The sequence below is a fragment of the Adiantum capillus-veneris genome, chromosome 22 (genome assembly GCF_014529385.1).
Source record: "Adiantum capillus-veneris isolate H3 chromosome 22, ASM1452938v2, whole genome shotgun sequence".
NCBI lineage: Eukaryota > Viridiplantae > Streptophyta > Polypodiopsida > Polypodiales > Pteridaceae > Adiantum > Adiantum capillus-veneris.
Window position 1 is genome coordinate 114,644,521 of NC_140952.1, and position 23,936 is coordinate 114,668,456.

Here is a 23,936-nt window from a genome sequence, read left to right on the forward strand (position 1 = left end):
TATGCTTATGCCAGAGCTTGATGCAGATTCAAGACAGATGGATACTCTTGGTACACATGTGATATGCGGTGGGCACGAGGAGTCACTCCACAGCTCGGAGTCAGAGTTCATGGTCTCTATGATAGGGGACATGATTGCCGTGAGTTGAGTTCTGAGTTGGAGGTGGCAGAGGTTACCAGGGTTGCATCAACGTTTGGTGTCCTCATGTACGAGATGCTGATCTCGAGGCTCGACATAACAGCTGCAGTGGGAGCATTTGCAACACGTTTGATTAGTTGTTCGATGACTGATCTCGGCATAGAGCATAGGGGAGGTTTGCAGGTATTGGACCGATACTTGCAGGAGTGCATGAGCTCTTGTAGACTCTTTGCAGAGCTTGGAGCTAGCTCTGTGTGGCTTCCGCACAGCGGGATGTTTGTCTATCCGTAGAGCCGGATGCACTAGCTCATCGAGAGTCAGTGGGCATAGGTTGAGAGAATCTCTCACCTTCTATTAGTTGTACACTAGTAGATCTTGCTTAAAGGCACATTGGCCTTTAAGTGGGAGGTTGTTGGGGTTAAGGCCTATGTGCCTTGACCGGTTGCCCAGGTCATGGGCGCCCGCCCACCGTTACCCTATACTTATAGTGAGTATACTCTATAGGGGGAGCTGCCACTTCACAGTCTCCCCACCCACATCGTGTGTGTGTCTCCTTCTCTCTCTCACTCTATGTCTGTGGTGCTCCCCGATCCCCTTCATCATATTCTTCTTAAAATGTAGATTTGATAACTCTTGTGTATGATGCCAAATGGGCTTTTAGTGCACACTATCAACATGATCCATCTATTCTCGATACATGTATTATATAATCAATGAATCATGTTTGGTACTATGTTGATGGTACAACCAAGCACATTACAATTTATTCACTTCTCGTGAGATGTATCTGACTTGGTCTTTCAATCAAATTTGTGGATGACAACTAATATGCATGGTTTTCGTTTTGGTGGATCATATAATTGTGGCATATGGCACTTTGTTTTGTGGCGGTTATCTAAGTTCAATGCTCACAAAAAATATGGGGAAGGTTCAAAATTTGTACTTCTTGATTCCAAGTCTATTTTGGATGAGAAACTTTGGCATGCTCATTTTGGTCAGCTAAATCTTGCTAAAGGAGAAATTTGGTTTGAGAGAGAGAGTGGTACTCATATAACGAGGAGGAAGATTTCGCAACAAAGAGCCTATGTGGAGTTTTCAAGCCTTTTGATTGCATAATTGGAGAAAAATAAAACTATTCCCTGCGGTTTCCATTGAAAAGGTGAGTTAAAACCAGCCACCCAACTTTTTGGTGGGCCCAAAAAGGAAGCGCTAATTTATGGACCACTCTTTGCAAGCTAAGAAAGGTGCACACCCCTACATTTGCTTTGTTTCTAGGCAGTTTGAACCATGCACAATTTTGAGGGGCTCATGGGGGTAACATGTGCAACAAGGTGAACATTCAAGTGGGTCTTGTGAAATAAGAGAATCAATGTTGCACATTAGGCCATTGAAGGATTTGGATGCTAATGAAAGCATTAAAAGGAGAGAACATTAAAACAAGAGGCGTCTCTTCTCCTCTAAGACCTATTCTAGCAAAGTCATAAGAGTATCTTAAGCCATGTGTTGCTTCACATGCACATCATTTGAAGTACGGTTGAACGCACACACAGAGGATCCCATTGCCCATTGGAGTGTAATGTGTGCCGACGTGGCACATAAAGAAGAATCTATCTATTAACATAATATGGCGGAGGGAGTGACCCTTTACACGTGTCACGTTCTGCGAGATGAAGGCTATAAGCCAAAAGTGGGGGAGTGAAAAAGAGAGAGAGAGAGAGAGAGAGAGAGAGAGAGAGAGAGAGAGCTTAGAGGGGGGGGCGAAGAAGAGAGAGAGAGGCCGCCGAAGGCGATCGGCTATACTCGTACTATATATAAAAGGGGGAGGGAGTTTGGCAGACATTCCCCCCATGTGTCCTCTTTTCCCAACTTCAGGCGAGTGAGCAATGGGCAGCCCGAAGAGAGAGAGAGAGAGAGAGAGAGAGACTCTTTGGGCCGCGGCGCTGTTGTACTAGCACCTAAAATATTGCATCCAAAAGGGGTTGAACCGACACACGGACACGACCCAATGGCCCATTGATTTGTAATTTGTGCCCGCGCGACACAAAAAACTAAACTTGCATTAAGGAAAAATACGAGGATGGGGAAAGGAGATCCCAGAAGACTACCAATTCACACTTTTTGTGGGTTCGTCCAACACGGCTAGGTACAGGCTTACGCGCTGGAGGTGCCGCCCTCATGGTGGGCGACTTGGGACTCCAGTTTTCAAGTGCTACACCCACATGCACCTTCTAGTCGTCTCTCTGGCAGTCTTCCACCCGACGCAGCAGCCACGCTTTGTGCTCGAAAGCCTTTCTTCGCCGATCTTTCTCCTCGATTTGCCACTGTGGTTCGATTCAGCAGACCTGACTAATGTACATCGCTCGGGAATCTTCCAAGGTCCGTGTTTTATCTACCACAGAGAGAGAGAGAGAGAGAGAGAGAGAGAGAGAGAGAGAGAGAGAGAGAGCATCTGTGAAAGGCTGTATGAGAGAGATCCAAAGATTATGGCTCCACATGTGTACTATGTGCTCCAAGTAGTTGTATGTCGACTCTGTGCCAATATGACTTGTACAGGTTTTTCTCAAGGGTATGGCAGAGTCCAGAATGTGATACTACAGTCAATAGCCTCGTTCACTGTTCTATCAGTGCTGTTGGTAGTGACGAATATCCTCCTTGGCTCTGGGTTTCTTGGCCGAATTTCCTGGTTGTGCGGCTATGGACACCGTGGAGTGTGTTTTTGAGGTGGCGGCTAACCCTAGGGTGCATGGGCATCTCACAAGCGTGCTGGTAATCCATCAAGGTTCCAGTAGTAGTAGGCACCTTGGCATTTCTTTGTGGTGACATGTTCCCCCTACATTTGGAATGATTGCTAAGTTTAGTCTGTGTGTGTCGAAGTGGCAGCCAGAAAGTGAATTGGATGATGGATGGGACTTGAAGCGGTGAGGGGACAACTCTTTGCACCTCTACCAATGTAGATATTCCCCTAGGCTAGCGTTAGTAGCCCAAGGAGATGAAAACATGACAGATTGGGGCAGCTTAGACTCTAGGCGGCATATCCAAAACACAAGGAAGATAGGATGAGAGATACACCTGAAAAGAGATCGGCCGGCTTGGTGAGAGAGAAAAAATGAGAGAGATAGTGATGTAAGATCCCAAATGAGATAGTAGAAGATGCGGTGATGACATGACTGGCCTCCGATTCGGTGGACAACTGGACTTTAATTTGGTAATTTGGTTAGACGTGTGTAGGATCCTCTACTACATGAGAATTCTTGCAATACCCTACACAAAAGAAAATGGTGAAGAAGAAAGGTAGATAGTTTCACGTGCACATGGGCTTGGTGTGCAACATGGACATGCTACTATGACTCAGAGCCAAACCCTAGACTAGAAAACCCTAGGGGAGCTTGTTCACAAGACTTGCATGCCTGAAGAGCTGCATTAGATTAAGTAATAGCCGTGCATAAGCCTTTTTGCACAAATGGTTGTACTAGGTGCGGTTGGGAAACCGAGGGCATACCTCTAGGCTAATACTAAGTAGACACAATTTGTGCTTCGTACCAACTTGCATGATGCAACATCTTGTTTGTGCGCATGTGCATGACTTGGCATCAAAGGAAGTAAGAAATTCTCATTTAAGGATTTTTCTAGTTTTTTGGGTGATTACCATACCTTAACTTAGCTGAATACATAAGAGACCCTAGAGGCACTTAAGAGACAAAAGGACTACCCAAGTAGTAGCTATAAGAAGGGGTGCCCTGTCCTCTCTATTTCTGGCGTTTTGTGGACAAGGGAGGAGCAACCTACACGGGGGCAATCCCACCATAGAAGGGGGATGACCTATTAGAGTTCAAATTTTTGTCCGGTGGTGGCTCCCGTATCTCCCAGGAGCAGATTAGGGAGTGAGGGCTGTTTTGTGGCTGTGCCCAGCCGTACTTGAGGTAGACGTACCTTTTCTCGATGATACACTCCACGGTGTTGCTCACCTGATAGGCTGGCATTAGGCAGGACCCTCGTTCCTAGGGTTTCCCGGGGTCAGAGTCTCCAATTCTGTGCAGTTCCGCTACTAAATATGTGTGGCAGGTCACTTTCGGCGAGTTTTCATATTTATTAGCATTTTTCTCAGTTTTTAGGGTCGTGGGGTTTTTTGCCAGCAGGTAGGGCAAGTTATCAATTGTCCTATATAGGCAGCACCTCCCCTTGTACTTTTGGCATGTGATCATTGCAGAGTACCAACGTTTGGGCACACACTCTAGCCTTTCCTCTTGCTAGTGTTTTTGTTGTGTGTGACTACACCTCTCTCTAGCGTTTTCTCTCACCATCTATCTCCGAATCTGGGAAGTCTGCGCCGCTTACAAGTTCGTCTTGCCATCCTGGTTCAAGGTAATGGTTCGGTTGCGGATATGAATGGTAGCATCATTGTGATGGTGCCAAGGCGTCACAATGTCCCAATTTCAGATGTGGAAGTCCACTTTTGCCATGGTACCCTTGAATGGTGACATGAAGAGCACCGATAGGTGGAACAATTGTATTGGTGTCTCCTGTAGCTAGCTCTGCTTCAATGCCTCCGACAAGTTGACCGTAGTTGAAATCGATGGTTTTCAAACATTCTGGATGAATGACATTTTCAGTAGCTCCAGGATCAAAGAAGATGAGTGCTTTGTTGCCGCGAATCTCCCCATAAGCTCTACATAATTCTTTAGTAGCATTGGGTGTAGTAACTTTATAAATATCTGGAACAACTTACAAGGCCCACTGTGGTTCTTATCTTTTTCTGTTGTACAACTACATGTAACATTATAACAAAATATGTTATGCTTTTTCAGTAACAAGTCATCTTACTAATGCAATTCTGCGTCAAGGCATGTGGCTCGGGCAGCTGTGATTTCTAAGTGTTTTGATGGCTTGTGATGTGTGCAAATGCAGCTGTTGCGGAGGATAATCTTCGAGTACTCTGTTGAGTGGCCTCTTCTCAAAGAAAGATGGAAGTTTTTGCTTTTTGGGCTTTTTTTCCAGGTGGTGCATTGTTTACTTTTTCTCTTACCTGTACCGTCTTTGCATAATAGATTAGTCTCTTCATTCCATTGCTTTTAGCATGCAATCATTGGTGTTCTGCTTTTTACTGTTTTTTCGTTTTGTGTTGCAGTATTTGCATGGCTTGGCAGCTAGAGCTGTTCACTATCTACACAGGCCAGGTCCCGTGCTACAGGACATAGGTTTTCTTTTTCTTCCCGTAAGTTGCTGTGAGAAGAAGTTTCCTATTACTTGTGTACAAAATTGTTGTATAGCTTCCAGGAACTCTCTCTTTTGCATGTATTAAGTAATAAGCAATTAGTGGCGACAGGGCTATGCGTGTTCAGAGTGGAACAGATGGTTGTTAGTCTGTACATGGGAAACGGATATAGCAAGAAATGTCTAGGAGTTGATAGTAGATTTGTAGCTTTAAAATGGGAAAATCACTAAAATACCCCTGAATTTTGTGGAAATTCCAAATATACCCCTCGTATTTTGCCAAGAATTCCCAGAGCGACCTTAAAAAACTTTAAAATTCTCAAAATACCCCTTGACAATCCCACAAACATCTCTAGAGCCTTCGTTTCCTTGCAGCTCTTCATAGAAAGATTGTTTCTCCCTCAATAGAAGTTGATAGAACTAGGATTTTAGATGGTATTGTGGGCTCTCAAGACGAATTTGTTCATTATTTGTAGCCACAAATGCCCTATCTGTGTTGTTCAAGACTATTAGAAATAGAGATCATTGGAGGATTTTGTCCGAAATTGGCACAAGGGTATTGTGGGAATTCTTGAAATTTGAGGGGTTTTTTGGGAATTGTCCAAATTTTAAGGGTATTTTGGTAATTTTCCCATTTAAAAATCATCATATCATTGGACTTTTTTTATCAGTAGGGTTTCTTTTAAGGTGAAAGTACCTGGCAAACTTACTGTTTGGTATTTTCAAACCCGAAAATATTTATATCCACTAATTGCGTCCCGTATCTTTGGTCAGGAGCTTGGTGCTGACAAAGCATACCTCAGCGAGACACTGTTTTCCTTCATATTTTTCTCTTTTGTTCTGGTGAGCTGATTAAAATTGTGCACATTTTGTGCAGCACTTAAAGGCTTTTGTCGAGCTGTGTTGACCTTCTGTTGTGCTGATTACAGTGGACTTTCCATCCTTTTATCTTTTACGTCAAACGCTTTTATACAGTGCTCGTGTGGTATAGGTGCCTCACAATTTTGGTGGTAAGTTTGTATCAAAAACCTATGTTTATAATGCCAAGTTTAGGCACTTATGGAATGCTGCGCATGGATTTGGCAGGTGTCACAGAGCTTGAGAATAGCATCATTTATGGTCACCCAGCTGCCAGGGCCAAATTATCATTGCCGGGAGGTAATTGAACATGTTTTAGTTACTTGCATTGGGTTTGGAGCTCTATCTTCACATGGCTCTAGGTCGGGCTTTATGTCAAAGTCTTTTCGATTTCTGTAGGGGAAGACTCCCTTCAAAGTCCTTGTGGTTGCACCAAATCAGAGATGAAATTTTTAGGTTCACTGTGGGCCACATTGGTTCTTTTTGTGAAGCTTTCTTCTTATGAAATATTGTAGGGATCCAAAATGGCGTCTCTTCCGCATCCGAAAAGTATTTCAGAAGTGATATTTTTGAACTGTATGTATCAAACATTAAACTTGGGTTCGAGATGCTTGTGCTTGCTTTCTATATCTGATTTCCTGCACTACTGGCAGTTCCTTATGGAGTAGTATATGGATGTGGGGACCTTATTTTTTCATCGCATATGATATTCACCCTTGTCTTTGTGCTGACATATCAGAAATATGGAACCAAAAGGTGGTTATTTTAGCTTCAGTTTGACAAAGGTACTAGTGTTAGCAAGTTTTTTTCCAGCCTGTTATGATGGTGCCACTCTTTATGTCCAGATGGATGAAACAGCTAGCATGGGTCCTAGCTGTAGTTCTAAGCTTTCTGATTGTTGCTTCAAGAAAGCATTACACCGTAGATGTGGTGGTTGCTTGGTAAAGGTTAATTATATTTTTACTGTTATGACCCAATGCAAAATTGTGCGTATTCTCAGAGAGAATCGTCTTTGTCTTTGTGCAGGTATACGGTTAATCTGGTTACGTTTTTCATAGACAAGCACCTCCATGATGTGGGTAAGTTGTTTCGGTTGATCTTTTGGGATTCATTAACGTTCTCAGTAAGTTGGTTGTGCTCTTTACGTTTCATGTTATTGAGCTGATCCCTCAATGCTTGTTACCGTTGAAAGTTGGAGTTTAGATTTTGTATTAAATTCTCCGTTGAGAATATCCTCTTTCATGCTGCTTATTACGTTTTTTTTGCATGCAGAAGTTTCCGAGCGAAGCTCTAATGGTGGCCCTCCAATACTTCCTCTGAACACAAAGGAGAAAGATGGGCAGTCTAAAGAAGAGCTTCATAAGCTCATGAATGGCAACAATCCAGATGTCTCCTCCGACAGGGTATACATACAACTGGATATCTTGTTTCTTTACAGATGATGTGTGGCATATTTGTGATGTCTGGAACCATTTTGTGCAGAGGCAGCGAATGCCAGTAAATGGCAAGATTATCGATGATGGAAGCCCCAAGTTTGGGAGTTCAAACCTCAGTGACATTGTTCTAAATGGGACGTAGTGTTGAGATTTCGACCCTGTTCAGGGGCTTGCATAAACCCTCATTCATTTATGAGCAATAGTGGAACGCAGTCCTTTACAGGAAGTGGGTGCCCGGCTTTTTGTCTGCGATAATCACCAGCTTTGTATTTTTACTCAGGATCGTCATCAGCCAAGAAAGCCAGCTCTAATGAGCTGAGTTATTCTTCTGTCTGTACCTTATTTGAGCTGCTGTTGGCTTCAAGGCACAAAGCAGTGGTGCGTTGAGGCTCGGCTTGTATAGTATCTTGTAATTCCGAGGCGACCCCTTTCAATAATACAAATTCTATGCATTTATAATGGCCTATGTATGGTTGACCCTATCTTTGTTTTGTTTAAAAAGCCCTTTTGACTAGCATAACATCAGTAATCTGAGTTCTTTGGGAAGATGGGTTTAAACTTTATAAGGATTGCTTCTGCATTTTTTGTCCTTTGGTTCTTGATCTCCTTCAGATCCTTAATTTACTTGCTTCACAGTTAGCACTGACTTTTGTACATTTATCTGCTGCCTTTTTGTGGGTTTATTGGTTGGTTGTAGCTGTGGCTGCGGTGTCGGAATATTATCGCCAGCTTGCTTTGTTGGTTACCCTCTCCAAATGCATGGGTTGAAATCTCTCCTTTGGAATCTGAAAGCCATATGATTGCACGGGCAGTGATCGATTGAATGGTCTTGAAGAATGTCTAGTCACAGAAGGGGATTTGAATAGGGAAGTGATGAAGTTTATGATGAATTACCATGTGCACGTTTAATTTGAGATGTACTCCTACCTCCCTACTACATCCAACTCCCTTCAAAAGAAATTGAGATTGCATCCTAACCCCTGTACACAAATTGGGTGGATCAAATTGCAGATGAACTTGATCGCCAGGCCCATAAAGCTAAAGAGAAGGTTGCTTCTACTAAATCTATCTTACTAGAAAAGCTTGATTTATGGTTGTGCAATGAAGGCAACTACTTAGCTTGTGCTCCAATTATTGCAAAGATGGAGAGGCTAAGAGCAAATCTTCAACAAGAAATTTAAAGTGCTTCTCTTTATAGGCATTTTGAGGCACTTCACAACACTCTGAAGCACTTCAAGCAATCCATAATTTTCTTTTGTTTTTCATTTTTATAGATACAATTCAAGAAATGGAAAGGACACTAGATGAGGTTAGAGGTAGGTTACGTAGATTCTTGAAGAGAGAGGGTAGGGCCCTTCTAGTGTCTACTCCACCTTCCAAGTCTGTCGCAAGTGTTGAGTTTGTTGTGATTGATGAGAATATTGTGGCCTGTGGCCAAGTGCTGTCGGACAAACATGCGGCCGAGGTGTCGTGTGTCCACTAGTAGTATCCTTTCTACTTTTCTATTGTCTGCATGCTAAGTGTGTTGTACTAGACTATCAATGGGAGATACCTATTATAGAAAGATGATGGGCACTTGGGAATGTGTGTACTCTGTAGGTAAGTAAGTGATTTCATAGAACAAGAATCATGCTACTTTGTTATGTAAACTAAATGTGTGCTAGGTGTCAGGTGAGCCAATGGCTGACAATGGATGTGATCCAAGCGCTTCTTGCACCTTTGTATCTCTCTCTTCATGCTATCATACTGTCTCTCGACAGTATAATATGTAAGTGTTTTCTTTGAGTTTTTGTTCATGTGTTCTGTAGTTAAAATTCATGTCGCCGGCTCAAAATCCCCACCACCCACTGATGAGGTAGAGCACATTGATTGCAAAGTTCCTCACATCATCATTCGCTTTAATGACAATAGAGATTTGGCGGTCATTTTTAACTTCCACAATGTACTTGCGTACATGCACGATAAGGGCGATAAGGGAAAAATAAGGTTGCCCTCAAATGTATCAATGCTCTACTTTGCCAAAATAGATGGAGATGACAACATTACCTATTACGTATCACAGGACACATAGATTTTCTTACTTGTAGTGAGTTAGGTAGCATAGGTGTTCCTATAGTCCTCACGCATTCATCAGAATCTGGAAAGTGCTATTGACAAGTGCTTGACTTAGGCCACGCATTGCTTGAGTGGCTGGCTCTCACAAAACACTTGCCATGCCATGTTAGCAGTTGGACTTTTCATAACCTTCCAAATCCAATGTACTTCAAAAAGCTTGAACTTTTTGGTATTTTTTTCCTAAGTTCAATAAGTCAAACACATTGGTGCTACATGAATTGTATAAGATGTACTTTAATGATCCTCCTTGCTATGTGATTCTTCTTGAGTTGGAGAAGCAGGATGAGAGGAAGTGGGAACATTTCTCAAAAGAGAATATGGCCGAATTTGCGTTACAATGGGTTGAGAGTGTTGACAAAGTGAAAACCATTAGTGTGTCTATTTGATGCCAGGAAGGAGGCTCTTGTACGATGGAATTTGGATATTGTGGATTTGAAGGTACATTCCTAGCATGGAATTCCCTCTCACAAAATGCAAAAAATCCCCCCAAACCATGCTCCTACACGAGCCAAATATAAGCGGCCAAGGATGGGGAAATTTCCATAGTAGACTCCTTGCTTAGACATCTCCTATATCTAACTACCTTCCCTCCTTATGTAGATAACTGCTTGTGTAGCTAACTATCTCTATATGTAAACCTTAGTTCATAATAACTATGATGAATACATCCTTATATAGGAATGCTTTTGTGGTGATGTCTACTTGATTATCATCTTGAATGTGTTGTAAAGTGCTAGTCAAGTGGTGTGAATGTACTTTCAAGTAGTACAAAGTGCCAAGTTAATGCTTTCAAGTGGTTGTCAAGAGAATAGCAAGTGCTGAGAAGTGCTAGAAAGTGCCTGTTATCTGGTGCTCGAATGCTTTCAAGTGGTGCTTAGTGGTGGTGAAGTGCTGGAAAAGTGCTCTCAAGTGGTGCTTAGTGGCGATGAACTGATGGAAAAGTGCTCTCTTAGTGGTTGTGCTGGGGGAAAGTGTTGTCAAGTGATGCTTAGTGGTGGTGAAGTACGAAAAAAGGGATGTCAAGTGGTGCTTAGTGGTGGTGAAGTGCTGGCTATATGTGAGTACAAATTGTGGGCATGTTATCAATTATCACATAGATAGAACTTACAATTTCTCCTCTGGGGGCATGCTATTATAGATTTGTTCAAATACATCATTTGGCATATCATATAGATTAGGCTCACCTTCCTTTAGGCACATTGGAAACCTGATGCATGGCACCATGTGGGAGTAGATAAGAGCAGTGGGTTTCTTGTCCAAAAGGACATAAGTATCATCTCACCCATTTACCTTGTCGTAGAATAGTTCCTCAATGGCATATGAAATTTTCTTAATATGGTTATGCCATTCATCCCTTTTGGAGTTTATGGTCAAGCGCTTTGCCTAAGTGCATTGGAGGATGTAGAAGTCTGCACCTGGCTCCTCTACATTCACTGCTACAAAGTTTTGGCCAACCATCAAGGCATCGCTTAGGTCCTCATGGTCGCTAATGTACATGGGGGAATATTCATCCTCAGCCTCCCTTGACAATTCTCCATCGGTTTCATCCCTAAATGTGGGCTGTATTGGCAAGTACTCCCACCCCTCCACGTGGTCTTTGTTTGTGCATCTCCTCCATTGGCCTTTGATGCACGCATAGCAAAAGCAAGACAATAGTCTGTGCCTTACTCCGTGCATGTCTGTTTGATTGTAGCCATTGGCACAATAAAAGGATTGAGACCCTCTGATGCGCATGCAATCCCACTCTGTGTCTCTGTCAACACCACCGAGCTTGACCTCCCAGAATAAACGATCGACTTTCTTGCTTGTCTGTGGACATTGTTTTTTGAGGGTTGCATTGAGGAATGCAACAACACTTAAAGCGTTATGCAACACCCATCCGTCAAATTTCAACTGCTCATGTGTGAGATATTTTCAGCACTGCACTAGCCCCATCGTGTTCACCCTTACCATGGCTAGAAGCAAAGAAATTGCGCATCATCTTGATATCTGTCATATTGAAGAATCGGGCTACAAAATAGAATGGCCGCCTTGCTTTGAATTGTGAAGCAACACCATTTGAACACACCCAGTGTCACTTGACACTATAGCCTTGACTTTTCAGACACTTATTGTGCAAAAGAAAATAGTGTTGCAAACAAAGTGTCACGTGGGTCGTCTTTTGAATGACACCAAGCAAATCACGTAAGTATGAACTGTGAACCAAAATTGTGACATTGATTGAATCTCATTCTATACCTTGAAGGAGTAATTCTCTGCAAAATCCACTACATACACCACTACATTGTCAGTAAAGTTATTTAATCACTCCTTGAATTCTTGAGCTTGCCATTTGTACACATAGTTGTATTTGATGAAGCTTCCCAATTTGCTTTGAAGCAAGGAAATGAAACTCATGGGACTGACCTATCAAACCACGAGATATTTTCAGGATTTTATGTTACCTTTCTCATCCACTTCCTACCTCGCCAAAAAGCTTCACAACCATCGTAGAGATATCATCACTTTGTTCGCCTTGACACAACGAGAGCCTTTCAATGCCACAATGTTTGCATGTTCCCAAAAGACATTTTTTGCGGCGATTATTATTGTCAATGGGCTTGTGACACAATACAAACTCCCATTGGTCTGTTAGGGACAGAAATCTGGCATTGGATGTTGTGCACTGCCTTGTTCCATCACAAGAATTGCAAACAAGGTATCTGCAAAAGCATGACGTTCTATGTAGCCCGTATCTTCCCTAGCGCATCTAATTAAAGGCTTCCTTGAAGTATACAAGCTAAACATGGTATTCACAACACTAAGTGTTGCAATCCTTCAACTTGCATACGAAGTATGGCTTCAGACCCTCAAAGAATCTGAGGAAGATCCTAATGTTAGGATGAGCCTCTTGGAACCGCATGTAGAAGTCTCTCTGTGACACAAAAGACACATTTAGAAATTCTTTGAAGTATTGGAAGCTACTTACTGCAACTATAGTAAAACATCTTTGGGTAGCTCTAAGATGCACTTAGAAGCACTTGGAAGAATTAAGAAGCACATAGAGTCACTCACAAGCACACAACAACACTTGGAAGGACTTGAAAGCACTTGAAGCATGATCAAGCACTTTAATACATCAACAAGCATCATAAAGCTCTGTGAAGAACCATAACGATTGGCTAGGTACAATAATGTACTAACAAGCACCCTTTGGAAGCATTTTTAACTATTCATTAAGTTGTGACAAGTGCTATAAAAAATGGTAATTCACAAGAATGGATTGTCGTGCACTGGGAAGACCCTAAAGCATTTGGAATCATTAGGGGATATTTTGAAGCACTTGGATGCACTCATAGGCAATCATGAGAAGTTGGAATCAATTAGCAATCTTTGTCAAGCACTATATAGCACGGTTAAGTACTATAATGGACTACCATGCACATGAAAATAGCTGGAGGCACCTTCAAGCATCGTAAAGCATTTTGAAAATTACAAGCACATAGTAAAGCACTAAATAACACATAGCAAAGAATTATGACACTTTCAAGATTTTTGCGTTGATATACCTGAGGCAAATTGAGTAGATGCACTGGATGTAGTACATGCACACCCTTACCTATTCTCTTTCGAACAACATCTTTCTTGTTTGGGGAGATGCGGGTTTCCCTTGAATAGAATTCAAACATGATTTACCTGATTTCCACTGTTAAGATGCTTTTCTATGCAATCAACAATGACAAGCGTCTAAGGGAAGTGACCCTTCTCCTCATCATGTTATAGCCAAAAATTGGCATCAATGACATTTCTTCGGTGAAGTCCTAAAGCCTTGGAAACATCTCTATTGCTCATATGGCTGTCACCCCCTCTAGCCTATTTTAAAAAACATATCATTATTCGAATGAGGTGTCTTCACCTTAGATAATGTATGACAAATGTTAGAGAAAATGAGTGTCTCCAATGCGTGTTGCAACACTGAGAACGTTCGATGAAGGAGGAGTTGCTATAGAATCTTCATTTGAAGACCCTCGAAAAGCCTGTTTATTTGATTACGCCAACACTTAGCAACTGCCCTACAAATTTTCTTTGCCTCTTTCTCATCAATGTCACAATCCTCACATGTTTGTGTCATCCTCTTCTGAATCCTTCTTTGTTCCCTCTTCTTTGTAACTGAGTGATTTGTGAACCCAACAAAAGATCACTTGGGATGTTTTGTGTAATAGACAACGGAGGAAGATATAGGTTGTTTGTAATTCCATTCTCAACATCATGTGATTCTATGTGGAACGAGCTATGAGGATAATGATACAACAAAGAAGACCATCAAAACACAGCCATAGTATTCATGGAGAGAGAGAGAGAGAGAGAGAGAGAGAGAGAGAGAGAGAGAGAGAGAGAGGATTCTAAGATGCTACATTACAAAGATACTGCATCAGCCATGGTCTAATGGACAACGAGAAAGATTGCAACGGTTGAATATGGAATTCTTTTGTGCTAAGGAAGAAGCTATGGAGAAGAGAAACAGACAACACTCTGAGCTTGGAAGCTGGAAGACATGCATAGATCTGATCCCGGAAGCAGACTCCAAGGCGAGACGACTTTGTACAGGAATCACTGAGAACTCGTAAGTAAAGGCTATGAAAGAGAGAGAGAGAGAGAGAGAGAGAGAGAGAGAGAGAGAGAGAGAGAGAGAGAGAGAGAGAGAGAGAGAGAGAGAGAGAGAGAGAGAGATGGCTCAGCTATAGAGCTAGGGATGGAGGGACCCATTGAGAGAGCATTGCAGAGTCCAGACGGAGTGGAGATGAGAGGATGTTCAATAGCATACAATGGGAAGACAATTTTTCTTAATTGTATATTTGTCTTTAATTTTATCTACTTTTGGAAATTCCAAGCCGCCTTATTCCTTCCCTCTTTGCCAAAAGGGTTTTATACTTTTATCAAGAAAGATGTCACCCTCTTCTCCTTCTTCTTCACCTTCCTCCTCTTTCGACGAAAGTTATGGATCTTCTCCTAGAGAGTACAAGAGGGGAGAACATCGCAGAGTCATACCCTGCATGGCGAAGGTCACAAAATCTCAAGAAGTTCAAAGAGGGCGGAAAGAGTATCTCTTTTCTCACCTATGATGGCACCTTTGGTGCCACAAGCAAAGTATTATCCTTCATCCAACAATTTGATGCGGCCTTTGGAGATGAGGGCTTCACGGAGTCCTCCAAGCTACGCCAAGTAGCTATACACTTCCAAAAATCGGCTCGTCAATGGTGGGCTAGCTTTTGTGGCAATGGCGAAGCCCCAAAGACATGGTAAACTCTACGAGTTTCCATTGTGAAGCAATTCCTTGCAAGCGATGCAAAGGACAAAGTACTTACCAAATGGAACAGTTTGAAGCTTCTCTCCCATGAGTCTATTCACAAATATGTGGACAAGTTTTTGGATTTACATCTCAAGGCTACAGTCTTCCAAAAGATAGACTTCGTCATGCAAAAACAACAATTTTTGCGGGATTATCTGAAGAAATGGCCGAGTATGTCAACTCCCAATGGCCTGGTTCTATCACTAAAGTAATCATCACACCATGGTTGCTTCCCGCATCAATTTCCAAAAAGGGGCTAGATGGAATGACAAGCCCATGGAAAACAAAGACAAAAGTGATGCAAAGGGGAAAACCAATGATGAACTCCCAAGGCAATTCCAATAACAACAACAACAACAATCGGTCCAAGGAGAAGGGAGTTTACAAAGGTAAAAAAAAACTCTCTCCTGAAGATCTTGAAGCTTTTTGCAAGGACCATAAGTGTTTTAAGTGTGGTGAGCAAGGACATTGCTATCCTTCTTGCCCCAAGAGAAATGCCCGCAGTGAGACTCCTAGAGCTTCCACCATAGAATCTCCAAAAGAGGATGTTCATTGCAAAGGATCACCTCTCTCCTATGCTTGGGGAAAGGTAAGGGAACATGATGTCTTCATCTTGTTTGACCTTGGCTCTACTCACAACTTCATATCAATGGAGTTGGCCACCAAGTTGGGCATTCAATCTTTCAAGATGGGAGATACTGTAATTGTTGACACAACTTTCAAGGGACAACAAGCCTCCATTAATCCCTTGATTGGGAAGTTGAGGCTTCATGTCCAAAGCTACGTCGACAAAAAAGACTTTTTTATCTCTCCTCTCCAACATGAGGATGTTATCCTAGGGGCACCATGGTTCAACAGCATGGCTGCCAACATGAAGTTCCCTGAAAGGAGAATCTACTTCACCTACATGGAAAAGAGTATGTATATAGATGCTAATGTGTTGGAGAACACCATATCCCTAGTAAATACGCTTGCTTTTGATAAGTCAATGAAAAGCTCTATTTTTGCGTATATGGTTTTTGTTAGAGAATCTATAAATGATTCTAATGTTTTTACAAGTAGCAATAAATGAAATCAAGAGTAATTAGAGTTGTCTAATTTCCTAAATAGATTCCAAGATATTTTCATTGTTGATGACATCCCTAGTGAGCTACCTCCAAAACGAGGGGATGATGACCATGCAATAGAGCTTCTACTAGGAAGCTCACTGCCTAAAAAACCTCCTTGTTGAGTTTCGCAAGCTCAACAAGAGGAGATCATGAGGCAATTGCATGAATTGGTGGAAAAAGGGATAGTGAGGCCTAGATCCTCTCCATTCTCTTCACCAATACTTTTAGCGCAAAAGAAAGATGGCACATATCACATGTGTGTCGACTATAGAGCACTAAATAGGATCACTATTAAAAAAAGATTTCCCGTGCCGCAGGTAGAAAATCTATTTGATAAGTTACAAGTTTTGGTCGGAACAATGCTCCACCCGCATTCAAACTCATGATGAAATAAAATCTTCAGGCCACTCAAATTCTCTTGAGGAGTACAAGTGACACCTCCAGGGAATCTTTCAAGTTGTGACAGAGAGAAAGCTTTTCATTAATCAAGAAAAGTGACTTTTTCCTGCAAGAGATTCAATATTTAGGTCACATTATCTCTCAAGATGGTATCCGTATGGATCCATCAAAGTTGGAGGTAATAAAAGCATGACCTAGTCCAAGGAATCTACATGAGCTAAGAAGCTTTATTGGTATGTGTGCATACTATAGATGCTTCATAGACAAATTTGTTACCATATACATGTGGTAGTGATGTGTGTGAACACGCTAGGACTGTCGAGGCAATTTTTCCCTCTTTAGGAGGTTTTTTCCCTCGTGCATTGTATATACGCCCATCACTCTAGGGCTATCTATCTTTCCATTGCACACTAAGTAATATACTCTCCATTGTGTGCCTTAAGATTCCTTCGTCTTCTCCAAGCTGTGTGTGTTTTCCTGCAACCCTAATTCCAACAATTGGTATCACAGTAGGTTGTGTCCTCCTGGGCTTAGTCGCCAACAGCTTCAACACATGCCTGCTCACTTTCTCCAACTTTTGTGAGCTTTGGTGAGCGTTCGTAGGTGAACAAAATTCTAGGCAAGCTCGTCTAGCTTAGTCTGCTCAGATTTTTGATTCGGGCTCATTTCGGCCTCCGTTTCCACTACAGCCAGGTTTGTGCAAGCAATTTTATCATTTTTTGCAGAATTTATGTCAATGCCAAATACTGCATAACAGGTCCCATATAGTCTACTACGGGTTGTGCTATGTAGCACGTGCTGGTCTCACTCAATTTTGTTGGGGTATAAAGCCCAATGTGGTCGCCCAGGTAAGTGGGCGGGCCGCCAGGTATGTACACATATTCTTTTGTAAAAACCTAATAAGAACTCACTATGCTCTACACATTACAGTAGAGCGAGTTCACCATATCGTCGTGCTCTTCTTCTCGCACTCTCTCTCGCGTCGCACTTCCGCTCGTACTCCTTCAACTGGTATCAGAGCTTAGATCGAGGCTCGGGGCAGCACTGCAGGAGGCTAGAGTCACCAGCTCAGATTGGAGTGAAATTCGACAGGCGAAGACACGGCCCCAAATCCTGTGGGATAGCCCGAAGGCCTTGGTGTTCTCAGAATTTCATTCTGAGGTCATCTCAGCCACCGTTCGGCTTCGACAAAGGTCTGCGCAGGCCATTTTCGACTACGTGGTCTCGGCGGGTGCAGATCCGACTCTGCAAATTTGGGGTTTTCGGCCTACGACTGCAGGTGATGAGGATATCGACACTCCCAGAGTGTTGATTTGTGGCTGTCTACACATCGAAGGACAGCTCACAGTTCTTGGAGGCGTGTCACATACGACACGGGCGCATCTACACACAGATTGTAGGTGACATCCACTAGTTCATCAGGTAGCTTGTGTTTTCTGCTTGATATTCCAGATTTCATCCTGACATTGCAGGTACTTCTACATGGGATGTATTGTCAGAGATGATGTATGTTTGTTGAGGGTTTGCTGGCTGTGAGTCACGCAGCAAACAACCGCCGCAGCGGTTACAGCATATAGTGGGAAATTTGTGGATATATGACTTTGTGGGAAGTCTATGTACTGTCAGATTTACTGCAGCCTTTGTTGAGGGTCGAGTGAGGTTTTGTTGAGCTGGGGGATTCTCGAATGTTGAGATCCTTTTGGTGATACAGGTCTTGGAGCGATCCCTTGAGCACCCTTAGATAGGAAGCTAGGATGTATTGACTGTGAGTTAGACAGTTGGGATTGCATCTTTGCTTTACTGCCGTTGACGCATTGTCACAGTCTATGCTTACAGGACAGTGACAGGACAGTGAGAGACAGTACAGGTGCAGGACAGGTTTACCCGCAGCTTGCAGTGTCAGAGAGATAGTGTTTTTTGAGCTGTTTTTGGTCTGTTTTTAGTACACCAGAGCCATTTTACAAAGGAGACTCTGCCAAAATTTCTGCAGAATCTGAAGCTTTCTTGGTTCATTTGATAGGTTGATATTGGTTCAGAGGTCAGTTTACAGGGGAAACTCTGCCGAATTTTTCCCAGAAAAGTAAACTACTGTGAAGCGTAGCTATGGCTGGATCACAGGACACTGCTCTTTACAATATCAAGAAGCTGGATGGAACCAATTTCCCATTGTGGAAGAAGTAGATTTGGCACGTGTTGGTACAAAAGAAGCAGATAAAACCTATAAAGCTCAAGGGGATAAAACCAGAAGATATAGACGAAGATGAATGGAACGAAATGGATGAATTGGCACTTTCTACCATTATGCTGACTTTGGCAGAAAGCGTTTACTTCAATGTAGCAGACGAGATGTCGGCTTATCAAGCATGGTTAAAGCTAAGTGATATTTATGAGAAGCAGAGTTCAGCTTCACAAATATACTGGCTTAAGAAGCTTGTTGACTTGAAGATGAAAGAAGGGACACCTATGTCCAATCATCTGAATGAATTCAACACAATCTACAGTCAGTTGTCAGCTCAAGGTGTCAAGTTTGATGAACCTGTTAGAGCTATGTTCCTGTTGATCACATTGCCGGAAAGTTGGGACACTTTTCGCACAACTTTGAGTAATTCTGCACCTCCAGATGGTTTGAACATAGCAGGTGTAGAAGGAAGTCTGCTTACTGAAGAAACCAATAGAAAGACAATGGACAAAGGCAAAGGAACAGCCTTAGTTTTCAGGGGAAGGACCAAAGAAAAGTACAAAGGTGGAAAGAGGAATCAGTCTCGTAGCAAGTCCCGCAGTGCTAAAGGCAAGAGTGACATAGAATGCTACCATTGTGGCAAGAAGGGTCACATGAAAAGAGACTGCAGAGAATGGAAAGCAGAAAAAGGCAAAGAGAAAGCTGAAGACCATGGTGAGAAGAACAAGTCCTCAGTGAAGATTCAAGAAATAAATGTGACAAACACTGTTGCAGTGGATGACAGTCTAGTGTCAGGAGACATCTACTTCTTGAAGAATACAATGGACTCAGATCTTCTTACAGCATCTGATGGAAATGCACTGAGTGACTAGATTATAGACTCAGGGGCATCACTTCATGTGTCTCCAAACAAGGAGTGGTTTACCTCTTATGTGCCCACTAAAGATCATGTTCGGCTAAGCAATGGGCAGACATGTGAGATCTTAGGTGTTGGCGATGTTCAATTGAAGTTTCAGAATGGCTCTTCTTTCACGCTGAAGAATGTGAGACAGGTTTACTTAGATGATGCTGGCTACGTCACTAATTTTGGACAGAACATGTGGAAGATATCCAAGGGTTCTATGACAGTAGGACATGGAGTAAATTCTGGAGGACTTTACATGATTTATGTATCAAATGTCTCTAAAAATGTAATCAATGTAACCGAGCAGCCGAACGTTTCTTTGTGGCATAGACGGTTAGGACATATGTCCAAGAAGGGAATGGAAATCTTGTCTCGTTTTGGTTATTTGCCTGGCTTTTCATTTAATGATTTTGAATTCTGTGAACATTGTCTGTATGGTAAGCAAACAAAGCAGCCACATAAGCATAGAAGCAGTAGAAGAGATACACAGTTGGCACTTGTTCATAGTGATTTGTGTGGACCTATGCCTAACCTATCTCTAGGGGGAGCTTCTTACTTTATGACATTTATAGATGATTACTCGAGGAAAGTATGGGTTTACTTTCTCAAGAACAAGGATGAAGCGTTTAGTGTTTTCAAAACGTTTGTGACACTTGTGGAGAATCAGAGTGGCAAGAAGCTTAAATGCTTACGCACTGACAATGGTGGAGAGTATGTTTCAAAGGCCTTTCAGGACTTTTGTGAGTCAAAAGGTATAAAACGTGAACTTACTGCTCCTTCAATCCTCCTCAAAATGGTGTTGCTGAGAGGATGAATAGGACCATACAAGAGAAGGTCAGAAGTATGTTGTCTAATGCACAGCTGCCAAATGGGTTTCTTGCATTGGTTGCCATATTAGATTTGGTGTTGCACCAAATGGATGTCAAGACAGCGTTCTTGCATGGTGATTTAGATGTGGAAATTTACATGCAGCAGCCAGAAGGGTTTTTTGAGAAAGGCAAGGAAGATTGGGTATGCCAGTTGTTAAAGAGTCTTTATGGCTTAAAACAATCACCGAGGGCATGGTACCATAAATTCCACAAGTTTATGCTTTCTCAAGGCTACAAACGTAGTGACTTCGATCATTGTCTATATACAAAGAAAGCTAAGGATGGTAGTTGGCTGATCCTTATTTTGTATGTGGATGACATGTTGATTGCTGGCAAGCACTTGGAAGAAATTTCAGCTTTGAAGTCAAAGATGGCAAAATCGTTTGACATGAAAGACATGGGTGAGGCAAGTCATATACTTGGTATGCGCATTGAGAGAGACAGATCAAAGAAGTTGATTTGGTTATCTCAAACAGAGTATATTGACAAGGTTTTGCAATGTTTCAATATGGAGAAGGGAAAGGCACTGAGTGTTCCATTGCCACCATATGTGAAACTTAGCAAACAAGATTGTCCCGTGTCTGAGGAAGAACAGGCTGAAATGGATAAGATTCCATATGCATCTGCAGTGGGTAGTTTGATGTATGCAATGATTGCTACTCGCCCAGACATTGCATTTGCAGTGGGAGTAGTAAGTCGATACATGTCAAACCCAGGCAAGAAACATTGGGAGGCAGTGAAAGGAATATTGAGATACCCGAAAGCTACAAAGAGTATGCGTATATGCTATGGGAGTCAAGAGCTAAGTGTAAAGGGTTTTACAGACTCAGATTATGCAGGTGATTTAGACAACCAAAGGTCTACGTCAGGGTATGTCTTTACATTGGCTGGTGGAGCAATATCATGGCGTTCTAGATTACAAGATTGTGTTACTCAGTCTACTACAGAGGCTGAATATGTTGCAGCATCAGAGGCATGCAAAGAATCAATTTGGCTTAATCGACTAGTAACAGATTTGGGAATCAAAGAAGAGATGCATGTGTTATATTGTGATAGTCAAAGTGCTATACAATTGGCTCGCAATCCAGTTTATCACTCAAAGACAAAGCATGTGGATGTGAAGTATCATTTCATCAGGGAAATGCTCGAGGATAAGCAACTTCAGCTTGTCAAAGTTCACACCACAGAAAATCCTGCTGATCTACTTACAAAAGGACTTCCCTCAGAGAGCTTTGCGCATTTTCGCAAGTAGTTAGGTGTAGGGTAGTACATCGCTTCTCTACATCTCTTGTATATTAGCTTGTATAGTAGCTTCTCTCACACTTAAAGTACCACATTGGACTTTAAGTGGGAGGTTGTTGGGGTATAAAGCCCAATGTGGTCGCCCAGGTAAGTGGGCGGGCCGCCAAGTATGTACACATATTCTTTTGTAAAAACCTAATAAGAACTCACTATGCTCTACACATTACAGTAGAGCGAGTTCACCATATCGGCGTGCTCTTCTTCTCGCACTCTCTCTCGCGTCGCACTTACGCTCGTACTCCTTCAAGTTTCTCCTCATTTTGAGCATTTTTCACATCAGGTGCAGGCCATTTTCATGGCTAACAACAACAAAAATGTGTTCAAAATGTTTGTTGCCGAGGACAGACTGGATGGGGACAATTACCCTATGTGGACTTACATGATGCAACATGTTCTTGTGTCAAAGGGCAGCTAGAATATTGTGCAGGACATTGATGTACGTCCTGGTTCTAAGGATGGAGGCAATGTTGAGGATGTGGCAGGTCTTGCTGCAAGGATTGCTGATATTACAGTTGTCTTACCTACGGTAGAACAAGCTCGTTGGGATGTAAAGGATGCGCAGGCTCATGTGGTGATTGTGTTGTCTGTGAAGCGCACCATTACTCCTCACATTCGTTCAACAAAATCTACAAAACAGGCTTGGGATATTCTAGCAGGACTTTATGCAAGCCGCAATGAGGCTAAAATTGCTTTGCTGCGTAAAGAGCTGGAATCAAAAATTATGCATGAGAAAGATGATATGGAAACTTTCCTTGTTGGTGCCAAGCATATCAATGAGCAACTTATTTCTGCAGGTGAAGTCATTTCAAACAACTCCCTTGTGCAGACTGTTCTTGATGCCTTACCAGATTCTTACCAGATTTTTGCTAGTACTTGGAGACTTACGACCCAAGGAAATCCTAAAGTTGTCAAGTTTGATGCATTGTGCACAGTACTGTTGCAAGAGTCACTTTCCAGAAAGAACATGACTAGACATTGTACAGTTGAACAGGCTTTTATAGCTTCTCAAAGAAAGGGTGGAAACAGCAATGCAACCACTTCTTATGGTTTTGCTTCGAGTGGCAAAACTTCTATTCCCAATGCTTCTGCTGGCAGCACTTCGTCTAGAAATTCTGGTGATAAGAGCAAAAAGAAGATGCGTTGTCATTATTGTAAAGCTAATGATCACTTGATCAAGCAGTTTCCTAAGTTGAAGGCCAAAGAGGCTAAGAAGAAAGAGGGTGGTTCCACTGCAAATGCTGGTTCCACTACAAATGTAGCCATTGTTGAGTCTTCTGTGAAAGAAGACTGTGATGCTGATGTTGATGCAGAATGGGCTTTTAGTGCAGAGTGCACTTACAATCCTGTTGTCCATGATGCATGCATGTCAACTGCTGCAAATTCACATGTGTGGTATTTCGACAATGGTGCTACAAAGCATATTACCTCACATCATGAATTGTTCACCTCTCTTGAGTCTCTCCCTCATGGGAATTGAGTCACTTGTGCCAACAATGCCTCTTATCCTGTTCAGGGAGTTGAAAATATTGTGCTTACTATTGCAAATGGAAATTCTTTCACACTTGTTGATGCACTTAATGTACCTGGGATCAAGAAGGATCTTTTTTCTGTATCTGCACTTGCTAGACTTGGACTTGTAGTCAAATTTGTGGATGACAAATGTATAGTTCATGATCTCAGTTTTGGTGGTGAAATTGTTGCATCTGGCCTTTTGTGTCGTGGGTTGTATAAGCTCACTTTGTACAACAAGTGTGACAAAATTTTGCAAATGCAGTTGTAGATTCAAGGGCTGTTTTAGAAGAAAAACTATGGCACGCACGTTTTGAGCATCTGAAGTTTGTCAGTTTGCTGCATTTGCAAAAATGTGATATGGTTGCTTCTTTGCCGCCTCTTGAAGCACCTGTCAAACATGTCTGTGAAGGATGTACTTTGGGTAAGATGTAGTGTTCAAAGTTTCCAAAGGATGGTTCAGTTAGGGACACATACAGGTTGTAGCTTGTACATAGTGATGTTTGTGGACCCATGCAAACTCCGTCCTTGAACAATTACCTTTACTTTGTGACTTCCATTGATGATTACTCTAGGCA

General features: G+C 42.2%; 1 protein-coding gene across 2 annotated transcripts; it reads left to right on the forward strand.

Annotated features, from left to right (window-relative positions):
- The first annotated feature begins 2,239 nt into the window (after positions 1 to 2,239).
- Positions 2,240 to 8,107, forward strand: LOC147430052 (phosphatidylinositol:ceramide inositolphosphotransferase 3-like). Of its 2 annotated transcripts, none has more exons than XM_086496240.1 (12): positions 2,240 to 2,514; positions 5,044 to 5,133; positions 5,264 to 5,350; positions 6,124 to 6,192; positions 6,279 to 6,359; positions 6,436 to 6,507; positions 6,723 to 6,783; positions 6,861 to 6,963; positions 7,053 to 7,148; positions 7,234 to 7,286; positions 7,483 to 7,610; positions 7,690 to 8,107. In XM_086496240.1, the coding sequence occupies exons 1-12, from the start codon at positions 2,488 to 2,490 to the stop codon at positions 7,783 to 7,785; spliced, it is 963 nt and encodes a 320-aa protein (XP_086352366.1). In that variant the 5' UTR covers positions 2,240 to 2,487; the 3' UTR covers positions 7,786 to 8,107. The 2 variants fall into 2 exon arrangements, with proteins under 2 accessions (XP_086352366.1, XP_086352365.1); XM_086496239.1 differs by having other exon boundaries at positions 2,241 to 2,514; positions 7,480 to 7,610.
- Positions 8,108 to 23,936: the final 15,829 nt, after the last annotated feature.

Excerpts from the sequence above, each read along its gene's own strand:
- LOC147430052 (XM_086496239.1), top strand. The coding sequence starts at position 2,488 with ATGTACATCGCTCGGGAATCTTCCAAG. Across the intron at positions 5,351-6,123 it reads TAGGTTTTCTTTTTCTTCCC|GAGCTTGGTGCTGACAAAGC; the intron begins GTAAGTTGCTGT and ends ATCTTTGGTCAG. Across the intron at positions 6,508-6,722 it reads CAAATTATCATTGCCGGGAG|GGATCCAAAATGGCGTCTCT; the intron begins GTAATTGAACAT and ends GAAATATTGTAG.